General features: G+C 47.2%; 1 protein-coding gene across 1 annotated transcript in view; it reads left to right on the top strand.

Annotated features, from left to right (window-relative positions):
* The window catches only part of LOC149354401 (nose resistant to fluoxetine protein 6-like), a 44,607-nt gene that overhangs the window by 30,995 nt on the left and 1,530 nt on the right, over positions 1-12,082 (top strand). The window contains exons 12-14 of the mRNA XM_089577501.1: positions 4,845-4,965; positions 9,798-9,987; positions 10,709-10,851. Of these exons, the coding sequence (XP_089433627.1) occupies positions 4,845-4,965; positions 9,798-9,987; positions 10,709-10,851 (454 nt within the window). The remainder of the gene's footprint in view (positions 1-4,844; positions 4,966-9,797; positions 9,988-10,708; positions 10,852-12,082) is intronic.

Below are 12,082 nucleotides of genomic sequence, written 5' to 3'. Positions count from 1 at the left end.
TATTCACCGGTGTTAAGGGATCCTCCGCGGCCCAAAATATCACGAATTACCAGCGTTTACGACCGCTGGGCAGGAAGAGATGAGTCTAGAACCAGCTTGAAGGGCTGGTTTCCAGAAATATCATCCAAGCTCGAACATTCAACAAAACAAGGCACCAGTGGACTCTTCCTCGCGACCTGGGACTGACCCAAAAGCAAGCTCTCGGAATTTGCGAAAGGCTCACCAGGTTTTCCACAATGACAATCGAACAGTGTACAAAAATATGATTTGATTTTGGCTTAATTTTGTGCCGACAAAGCGCGAAATATCCCCGTTTAAATCGCCACAGTTAGACTGCTAGAAAAAGAAACACAGGCGATGATCCTACTCTCCCGCTTACAATAATATGCTCAAGCCATGATCAGTTCCATGCAGTATTCCCCTCTTCTAACGCGTCGAGAAATTGCAGTGTTGGAGAGCTCACTCCTTCTAAGCAAGCGACCATTGTTGGGGGACATTTGTCGTAACCACGTTTGAGACAATGGTCACTCTCAAAGGTGAACTTTGCGCTGTACAAGTAGCACAACTTCTGTGCCAAAATACTGAGACACAAAAAAATGTCTGCCGCAAACAGTTCCACTTAAGGAATCAACGCCTCGTCTACGAGAGTCGTGGCTGCACTCCAGTGAATGCCCTTGTCACTTGGTAGCATGGGAAATTGTGTACTATTTGACTAAGTTGTAAGAAAATGCAGTGACTTCTGATCAACTCCAAACTTTTAGGTTAAAACAAAGTAGTCTTTTTCTCTCCGACTGCACACCCAAAAGAAAGAGGAATAAAAAGAAACAGCTACTTCGAATGGCTACTCGGGGGTGAAAGCTGACTCACCTCCCGCGTTGAAAGGATTAGTCTTTCAGATGCGCCCGCCGGGGTCACGCTCTGACTGCTTGTACTGCTGTCAAGTGGTGACAAAAGGCAACTAAAAAACCATCCCTGACTCCCAGTGTCTTTCCACGCCCCCTCGACACGCTCAGAAAGCCTTGGAAGCGCATGCAATGCCGATAACCGATTCTCGACGACGCGCAGCCACAAACGCGATAAGCTACTCGTTCTCGCCCCAAGCACAAAGTTCGGCTATCCTTAAGCCCTGCGCGCTTCCTAGAATGCAGTGGCAAAAGCGAAGGACCCGTCCTTATTCTCAAGTGCGCGCGCCGAAGACGCCTACTTGAATAGTTTCCGTTATTCGACACCTGGGCTCGCATGCGCTGTGAGTCGCGCATCCTGGCACCTTCTGATCTCTCAGGCCCCTGTGCCTTTTTTTTTTTACTGGCTTTTTGTCAGGACGCCGCAGTCTTGGTTTTCTTACAGGCCGATGCCCCTTGAAGCACTTCTTGCGTTTTTGTTCGGAAAACACGCTCTTCCCTTTCCGTTACTGCGGTCAGCTTTACACCCACCTGCGCGTGCCGCCTGACCAGTAACTGCAGCCGCAAGCTCACGGGGTTCAACACGAGAAGGTTTGACCTTTGCTTCTACCGCAGTCCCCTCTCTGCTGGCACTAGCAGCCGTCCGCGCTACTGAATGTAGGACCTCACATTCGATCCGTTTTCTCTTGGTCCTTGCCCTTTTCCTGTTTTCCCACCTGGGCTCTTCCGTGTGCGTCTCCTGATGTCAGCTAGCTACCTCTAGATTTTCAGTCGCACCTCGAAAACTTTTCTTCAATTCAAAACAGGCCTTTTTGCCTTCGCAGCAGAGTGCCAGCTCCACGTAGCTGGCAGAGAGACTTGAAGCTGCCTCCGAGATCCCCGACTCATTCCTTTGGTGATTGGTCTCTATAGCTTTCCTGTCGCTCTGAGTAGAATTTTCTAAATCGCACTGCTCAGCTAAACTGAGTCCTCTTCATCTGTGGAAGTTTGGCTCTTCCTGTTGTCACTTTGCTCGACACCGTCGCATTCTTCGAGTGCCAGCATTACCAAGGTAGCCTTTTTTGAGGCTTCATCAGTGATGCCATATTGACACCTCAACTCGTTCTTATCGCGGTTGCTGCTCTCTAAAGGGTTTCCCATTGTTTCAACTTGGAAACCTCTTTGGATAGGAAAATCTCCCCTTTCGTCACCCTGCCGGTTCGACGCCTGTATAGACTCTACTGAATAGGTCCCACCCTCAACAATCCAAACAAAGGTGTCCATTGTCCCCCTAACTCACGCGGAGCAGAATCCTCGCACTCGTGTCGTTTAGACGCTATTTCTGCATGCTGTTTTTTAGCATTGCGTCCAGCTACTCTGGACATGGGCTCGGATTCTGCGGCTTTCCCTGGACCACCGTAGCGGTTCGACCCGTTCTCTGCCACTTCCCACGGGGTGTAGAAATTTGCCAACTCGGTAACGGTCACAGACTTTGCGGCTCCTAACTCCTTACCTATTTAATTTTCATCGCTTGCCCTTTGAGGAGTTCCACCTCTTGCACAACCACCATTTTTTTGTATTTCGTTTTCAAGCTCTAATCGCTTTGATTCTCTTTCCTCTTTCTCAGCTTCCAACATTTGCCTTTCCTTCTCTTTTTCCCACTCCCGATCAGCTTTTTCCTCCTGTCCGGCTATCTCTTCCCGTCCTTTTTCGTACTGGTCGGCTTTCTCTTTAGCCTCCCGTACCATGTTCCACATATCTACAAGTTGACCACTATTCGCGATGTGTTTAGGAATGGCCTTGCATGGTTCAATTTTTGTTATTTTGCTCTGCGCTTCTACCGTTCTTGTTTGTCGTGTCTTCCTCCTGTGTTCGTCTTTTTTTAGGCTACCTTTTTATTCAAATTATTCTACCAACAGTTCCTCGCATAACAGCAAGTCCGACTTCGACTATTTCATTAGGTCCATGACTACGCTTTCCCCGCCTTAGCTCTGCTGTCTCAAAAATGTCGTGAGATTACCCCGCTCAATTGACAAATACTTGATTTCCAGTGCTTCAAGATTATCCTCTCAAATTCTGAAGCCTGGTGAATCCCATACCAAAGTCCAAAACGCTCATGCGTGGAGAAAGCACGATGTCGCACGGCCCATCCCAGCTGCTGCCAACCAGTGTTGGGATTAGCGCTTCTATCCCACCGCAGCCACCAGTGTTGGAAACGAATGGGCCCTTGAGTTACCCGGCTCGTTCAGCCCCGCAGGTGCCCACTCCAAAGAACGGTTTTGAACTCTGTTGTGGAGGAAACTCTAGGTAGGCATGCCGTTGTAACAACAAACTTCTGTTTTGCTTGAGATAAGCTCTTACAGCTTTTGCTGTAAAAAAGGGCTACTTGGTTGCTGAGTGGGCAGGGAACCTCGCTGCAATGTTTTCCACGAGGTTAAAACACACAAGCAACAATTAAAGAGACGAACCTCGTGCACACAACTGATTCGATTGTTCGGAAAGAAGCTCGATTTTATGAAGAAACATCGATCTCATAGCAGGATATAATGCATCAGCACGAACCTAAAGCGCCGCAGGCACAGAAGTAAAAGAGAAAAAGTGCAATATTCAGCGGTGATTGCCACAATATCCCGGGGCATTGAAATCCGCTATCGAAAATATTAACAGAATCAGTGTTGACACAATTTTCTTTTCGGGCTGTCCTAATTTCACACGCTTCGATAATTTATATTTTCGTCTTTGGATAAGCTGGAGTGTCGCTATCTTAGCTCATGGAAAGACGAAAGTAGACATGTTGATTTTTGTCTAGATTTGCCTATAATGAAAGCTGAAATCATTCCATGCCCCAAAAACATGGTTCACGAAAAAAGGATGGACATTATTCAAAATACGCTCAGTCTGTGCTGCTTTGGAGGTAGTCCCGGCTACTCAGAACGAGGAAGTCAAAGATTAGAGTATTTTGAGGAAAGTGCAAAGCGCAGAGAGAAGTATGTAAAAAATTCGACGGAATAACGTTAGCTTTAGCGCCCTAGGGTCCTCTTTGCATACAACTTCGCAGGCATGGGCATTGTTCTTTTTCATTTCATTGTTTTTTATATATTTCCATTCTTATCTTTAAGTTTTTTATTAGTGTTCATTTATTTACCAAAAGCCACACAGGGTCTCTCTTTAACCAAGTCGAACGAACATTCCTTAGTGGTCGAGGGGCAGCGTGCCCGACTCACAACACAAGAGGAAGCCCAGGTGAATCATTTTTGTTTTCAGCGCAGTTGCTTGCCTTTCTTTACAGGAACCACGTAGTGATGGTGGAATAACGTCGAGTCCCTGTAGACAAGTGAGGAATTGTGTAGTAACATCATCAGCACTTCATGTGTGATTGTTGGGGGGTGTTTGAATTATCTGCGCGAGGTGATGTACTTATGACGTCATGACGATGTCAGCCAATCCCGATTTTCTTGACACACCAGCGCCAACTATGGCGGTTTCTCCGCTGAGCGGGTCATTAAGTTAAAACTGGCAAGTACGAGTCGGCGTTTTGCCGTTCCTGACAGGTGAGGAGCTTCGTCCCAGTACGCAAAACGATTGAACGTTGTACTCTGGTTCTGGGTTTCGCCGCACTACATGCATAATGTTTTTATTGATGGATTTAAAGCTGGCTTCGCTAATTTAGTGCAGTACTGACAGGTGTAACCTGTTTAATAACAGCCGTCCTGGCCAGGGCCAGGTGGAAACGACGGAACGATGTTCCGGAATACTGAGCATACCTGCATACATTTACGAATGCACTGTAGTTAACAGTGGTTCTTAATCGCGCTTTTTTAGCCTTTGACAAAATCTCAAAGCTCCAAACCCTTGTATTTCAGCGATATATTCCAAAACGATTAACTGTACTTTTCCTTTTATCTATGGAACTTTGGCTGCTCGTACTGTAACAGAATGCTCGATGTCGTCGTCTTCTTGCAGGACCTTCTTGGAAACTGGTTACTACTACTACTTCTACCCGTTCTACCACGCTGTGTGCTACTTCACGGGATGCATAACATTCTTCTTCGTTTCGAGGTTCAAGACAAGAAAGATATCTATGGTGAGCAAATTACTCTGTTTTCCTTGCATAATATGGGCTCAGAGATGTGGTAAACCGGATGGCGGAGCTTCTGGTCTTCTAACATTACGTGATAGGCCCTGAAACACTATTCCAAAAAGGCGCGTTTTGTATTCGTTGGTGTGAGACAATGCTGCTCTAAAGCAGTTCGTTTGTACTGCCTAGTTGCTGCGTGATGCCCAAGTGAACCTGAAGGAACCTGACGAGTAGCTGTTTAAAAACAAACCCACGTGAGTACTATAAAGCCGAAGGAAAAAGGAAGACAAGTTTCCCGCGTCTGACGGCGTGGTGCTAAATGTGGAGGTGTAACAGTTACGTTAGACGCTCATGACAGTAGGATGTAGCAATATGACGAGTTCGCGGGGAAAAAAGGTATCGATTTTGCAGACGACAGATGTAGATGTAAACGTCACCTAGTAGTTGTCACAGAGCTGGTCATGAAATGGGTGGTATTTCGGTCTTGTGGATAGTGTTGCAGTATAAATGAGCCATGCTCACTTCCGCTATCATAATTCTCCGCTGACCTCGGTTTGACGCAACTTATTTGACGTACAAGTGAAAGCGATGTGAGCGCTACGTATATTGTGGCTGATGATAGGCTGGCTTACCTCCCCCTCTTACACCAAGTAGGCGATGCCCTTCGCTCCGAGCAGATCTCTGCCACGATGGTTGGGCAGCGACACACGCAGCTGCTAACATAAAATAATACTACGGGTCATCTCGGCATCTGACGGCGGCATGGCAGAGACGGAAACATCGCCGTAGCTGGGGCGTCTTCATCTTACGCTGCGCAGCATTTTCAGACTAATCGCCTTCGTGAAAGTTACCGGTGTTATGCCCCATTCTAGGGCTGTTTATAGGATGGACAGCCGGAACCACATACAAAATACGGCCAAACAAATTTCATCCCGAACTGGATGCCCCGCTCACCCGGAGGCGTTCAGAAGCCATCTGGTCTATATCGTAATGACAAGAAGTGAATTCATAACATTGGGACCAGCCAAGTACTGTGTTTTACACTAAGCTAGCTTTCCGGATCGGCATCTCTATGGTCGTTTCCGCAGCGCAGAGCTATGCTTCCCTGTTTCCTTTTCATCTTTTCATGCTCATTCTCGTGCAATTCATTAAATTTTGACGTGACATTTATTTATACCACGCCCAACACTTTCGTACGAAAATTTTGATTAGTGGAAAATTCCAAGGTACTGTTCTGGAAATATTGAAGGTAGTGGTCAATTCTTGCGATGTGCATGAAAATGTTTTAAAGTTTTTCCATCGCTCGCATGGAGCAGTTAAGGCTGCCATCGAAAACCAATGGGAAACGCCTTCGCCGATCGCAAAAATGTTAAAACCAAAACCATGCCAGCCTTTAGACGGGAGATGTGCGAATATATTGATCGTTATAGTAAAATCTTGAAGTCTATGAAAAAAACTGCGTTCATAAGCTCTTTACCGTTCAAAAATGCTTTTGGCTAGAATGTTCATTACCATGCTACCTTTTTTCTTGCTATTCTGCTTTTATCCTGCATGACGAACGACTCCTTCCATGCGATTGCACATGACGTATACCTTCGCTATTTCGGGGCTCTCATTATGCTTTTTCCGGCGCTATCGTATTTTTTTAATTTCCTGGCTCAGTTCCATCTGTTGGTCCGTGTTCATTCATGGCATTATTGCTTGTTTTTTGTTTACTTTTTTACGAGAGCTCGTCTTTAGGATTCTTTTTTACTAAGAACCAGACCCGTTGATTTGCGGCAAGTTCAGTATGCAAGCTGCATGCGTGCTTCAGGCCTCTGGAGCCAGAGAGCTAAAACAAGTTTGGCTCACGGCCACAAAGGAGGAAAACCTCTTCAGGTTGACGACAGAACAACTGGTGAGGAAGCTTGCTCAGTTTTCAGCCCGAAAATAGACCACACCGATAAATATAATATAAAGGTAGCCCCATCATATGTCTTCCAATGCCTCATAATAGAAATAAACTTTACCCTGACAACCATTAGTCAGGGTCCTGTTTGGAAGGCACACCGCTTCGGCTTTGGTTTCTGGCTCATTACTGTGGGCTTAAGGTTAAAAGAGCTTTTTCACTGAGCTACCAAGATGAAGCAATACGCATTCGTTAGTTACTCACACATGCACAGTATTCGTCGGGAACATAGGAAGCGCGTTCCGTGGTCAGGCGAGCCAGAGGTAGCCAGTTCAGATGGAGATTTCATCGAACCGTCACACAGACAAAACAAAAAAATGAATGGAAAGACGATAATTACCGCAGTTCAAGGCAGCCTTCCTTTTCTTTAGTCGTATCATTTTCAAGCTGTTGGATGTGAGCGGTGGCCGCTCACTTGAGAACATCGGTGCACACGTTTCGTTTGTTCAACGCATGGCTGGGTGCGCTGCAATATGATAGCGCATGAGTGCAGACACGTGGTTTCTTTTCGTATTTCGCGTTTTTTTTAATGCCGGACAGCGCATGATGTACGATAGCAGAAACAAAATTGGATCGGTTGTTTTTTAACCCCGTTTACGACTTGATGAACCGCACGTAACCCTATAGTATATATTGCAATTTTCACAAACTTCATCTTAGTTAATAAATTAAGCGAAAATTATAAAATATTGCCATACTGCTGGCACTCTGCCGGCGCCACCTGATGGCCGAACCTTGGCTCCCAGCGCGTGGCTGAGCGTCGTCTTTGTTCTGCATGAGCTCGGCGGTTCGGCGAGCCTCGTCCTAGGAAACGCTGTGCTTTCGGCTTTTCTGCTGCGTTTGTCGGTGACATTTGGTGGAGGTGCTGGGTACCATCCCATGTACGCTGACCCCGACGACAGCCGTGACGCTTTTCCCCGACCCGCGGACGCCACACCCGTCCACAAAGCGAGCCGTCGCCTGCGAGGCCTGCAATCCGAGTTCGAGCCACTGACAAGGCCTGTGAGCGCTATGACGTCCACCACTAGCAGCCAGACAAGTCAGTACCCTGGCAGTGCCCCGCCGTTCGTCCTTCTCGCACCTCGGTCGCCACCATCCTTCCACGGTGACCGGTTCGAGGATGTAGAAGATTGGTTGGCCAGTTTTGACCGTGTGGCTGCTTTCAACCAGTGGGACGACGAGCGGAAGCTGATGAATGTTTATTTCGCACTGCTCGACTCGGCGAAAACTTGGTTCGAGAACCACGAGTCGTACTTCTCCAACTGGGCAGCTTTTCGCCATGGGTTACTCGCCACATAAAGCTCGAGCGAACGGAAGGAAAATGCTGAAATTGCCCTTCGCTCTAGGTCACAGCAGTCCAACGAGAGCGTGGCCATGTTTATAGAGGACATGACACGCCTCTTCAATCGGGCCGACCCTGCCCTGCCCGAAGCTGCAATGGTAGGGCACCTTATGCGTGGGGTGAAGGAGCAGCTGTTTGGTGGCCTCATGCGCGACCCTCCGCTAACCGTCGCCGCCTTCGCCAAGGAAGCTACCTGCATGGAACGTTCGTTGCAGGAACGGAGTGCCCAATACGGCCGTCAGGCAAATGTAGCGGCCACTAACTACTTCGCGTCCTTGCCAGGCCCCGCGGATGAGGCGCTGCGAGAGCTTGTACGAGGCATTGTCCGCGAAGAACTGCGACACTTCCGCTTGGATACTCCGTCGGCAAGCATACCTTCTACAGGGGACGTCATCCGTGATGAGATCCAGCGAGCGGTGCAGCCACCACCGGCTCCACTACCGGAGCCGCACGTCCTGTCTTACAGCGATTCCCTGCGCCGACCTGCCCCTGTGACGCAAGCGTTTCTCCCCGTTGCCGGACCACGACCACCCCACCGTTACCTGCGCGCCGTCGAGCAGCAGCAGGACCTGCGCCCTCCTATCAACAAAGCGCACGTGTGGCGCACGTCCAACGATCGCCCGCTCTGCTACCACTGCATCCGGTCGATGCCTCTTGAAAGAGAGGGGGCAATGCCACACTTCTGGCACTCTGCCGGTGCCACCTGGAGGCCGAACCTTGGCTCCCAGCGCGTGGCCAAGCGTCGTCTTTGTTCTGCATGAGCTCGGCGGTTCGGCGAGCCTCGTCCTAGAAAACGCTGTGCTTTCCGCTTTTCTGCTGCGTTTGTCGGTGACAATATTTTTGCGACCGCCACATGAGAGGAAATTATAAGTCGTTGGTTTTACGCATCTGCAATTTACCACTGTTTTTAAAGCCATGGATCCAGTTAAGGGCAAAACTTTGCATGTAAACTTTTAAATCAGCCGAAGCCCCTTATGGTAGTGATACAAACTGAACTCTGCTTGAAGTCACCTGGCCTGGTTCCAGCATTGTTTTTTATCATGCCTGAATAACTAATTAGCCAAGGTTTACAGTGTCGATGAAATATCGCGCAATATAGCTGCTAACAATCTTGAAGAACAGCTGGATAGAGTGTTCGCTGTGAGGTACATTACGATTGATATACCTTTTTGAACGACTTTAAAACAACGCCTCCGGAACACCAAATATGAATTGTAGCAGCGTCGCTTTGCAGACTGATCAGTTTTAAACTAAAATACGATGCGTTCGTCAACTGGAAACTTTTAACACTGAAGCGCTCCTTGCTCAGTTTTCCACCCATGACAGCAATATTGTTTCCTCCTCGCGAATGAATTGTACGGCTATCTTTGTGGTGAAGAGGACAGAGCTTCCTGTTCGACCCAGAACAGCAGAATCAATGATAACTGTCGTGTAAAGTCCCTTCATGTAAAGTCCCACACTCCTCATGTAATGTCCAACATCGGGACCTTTGAGGTACTAACAAATAAATAAAAAATAAATACAAAACATTTTTTTCACGCTTTTCAGCCTTTGCAGATCGCAGCCTGGTGCATTGCTGTTGCCTGCGGGATGTGCTGCATCTTTATGAAGACGGTGTGGTATCGCACCAATGACCCCACAACAGAATTGGGGAAGCTCTCTGCTGCGTTCTTCGACCGGATTCTGTGGTCCATTTTTCTTTCCTGGGTCACTTTCGCCTGTGCAACGGAACGAGGAGGTATCCAGAGAGGATTTCATTCTCCCCGCAGATGTGCAAAATCTTGTTTAAAATACAGCAGATGGTGGCCAGATAAGAAATTTTGCACCACCTCCATGAGAAAAATACTTTACCAGTAATTATTGGCAAGCTCCGACATCGGGGACAAAAAGTCACGCTTTAAGTCGCAGAGGAGCCTTGGTTTTTTCAGAGTAGCTCAGCATGAAATTAAAAAAGACAATGCAGCCTTCTCTAGATGCGGTAAGAAAGGTGCAATATTAATGTGCAGAGCACACAGCATTACCAGCTCAGCTCGCTTTAACAGACATAAAAACGCTTTGCAATGTGGTTTTTCTCAGCGCGTGTCTAGTGCATGATCTTACGTCAAAACTTATGCTCTGCGTTTTTCTTTGCGTCTATTTTTTATTAGAGCTCTGCGTGAAAGGTTTCATAGCATGGTGCAATTCTGGCCCATAAACTGTGAAGTAGCACGAACATTTATGCCTCAGACTTGCGGAGAAGTGAAAACTTTGCACGAGAATTTCCAATGGATTATGATATCGAGAAAACATACGTTGAAAGCATTCCTATCCCTGGTGCCCCTCTTCAGACGGCACATACGGAGCAGACTACCACTGATTTCAAACAACTAGCAAGCGGAGATAGCCCACTCTTCTTGTGAATGCTATAGGCCCCAGGAATGTCCGCAACTTCTTACCCATCTTGTTTTCTGTTTTCGTAGGCTTCGTGAACACGTTCCTCTCGTGGAGCCCCTTCACGCCCCTGAGCAGGCTGGCATATGGGGTGTACCTTATACACTTGCTCTTTATAGAGCTCTTTTTTAGCGTCTCCCGGGAGAGGATATCCTTCTCACACTTCTTTACGGTGAGTGGCAGGAACAAAATGCTTCTCTATTGCAAGTTTAAACTGGTAAGCGCAGCTCCAAATGTACACAGACACAAGTACATGGTACACACATAGTTCACAAGTAGGACAATCTTTGTAGTGGTTGCCACGGCTTAGGACGAGAAGTAAAAATCTGTTCCCCGTGCCACTTGCTAATAGTACGACGCCGGTGAGCATAAAATACTATTAGCACAAAAAAATGTGCAGCGCGACGCGAATACAGCTTTCTTTCTAGTCAGTACACTATAACCGTCCGCTGTAGTCTCAAGCTGCCCAAGTGTTCCCAGCTCACGGTGCAGTTGCCTGCTGCCAGAGGCAGCAGCCCTAGCACTGCAACGAAGTTATGCCCAGGATACTATATGAAGCGGGAAGCACTTCACATTTTCAAGGTTCGCTAATGATAGCCCTCTGAGTTAAGTGATGAAACTATTTCATGCAGTGAATGTTGCTGAAAAAAATTATGGTAACGCACAAGCATCAATTTCTTTAACATCGCAAGACCATTGACAAATACCCCATGGCAGATATGGTAGAGGAGCATTATTGTTAGGATATCGCTTTGAGTTCTTTTTGATCCTTAGTGTGTTTTTCGCAAGCGTGTACCTGCAATATTAGTGAAGCTAACATGTATTTCGACGTTGTTGATACTGTTGAGGCTGTCATTTTTCGCGCTTGTGTCTTCTCACACGGGGCGTCTTTTCTAGGCAGTTAGCACACAAAATTATCATGCCATTCAAACAAAACTTATTAATAGCGCTTGAATTATAAGGAGGTCAATGAAGCCCAATAAATGCTGGGTTATCGAAGGTGATTCGAATACACCCATTTGCCGAATATCCAATTCGTCATATAACTGAGAAAAAAAAATTCGGAGTGGTATCCGAGTGGTAGGTGCATAGCCATCAGCGTAAATACTGTTACATAGCAATCTTTGTTTTTAACTGGTGCTGCCGAAAGAAACTAGGGCAAGCAAGATTTTGTCAAAACTCTAACGCGGTTAAAATAAATACTATAACACGACTCGCTAGATCATAGCTCTGATTAAGGAATGTTTACGAATAGAACCACAGACAAATCTCTTGAGATGCATGCGCAGAGCGGCCATTGATCTGCGCCTTCGCTCCAACCTCAGGCAGCGGCCACAACGGCAGTTGCGCCACGAACAATTAAACCCTGTTTGCGGCTGCACCGCTTCCGCGGTGGAGGCTGG

The sequence above is a fragment of the Amblyomma mixtum genome, chromosome 3 (assembly GCF_055824585.1).
Source record: "Amblyomma mixtum isolate Tamu chromosome 3, ASM5582458v1, whole genome shotgun sequence".
Classification (NCBI taxonomy): Eukaryota; Metazoa; Arthropoda; class Arachnida; order Ixodida; family Ixodidae; genus Amblyomma; species Amblyomma mixtum.
Note: the sequence above shows the minus strand (reverse complement) of the source record. Positions and strands in the feature narration are given on the sequence as shown.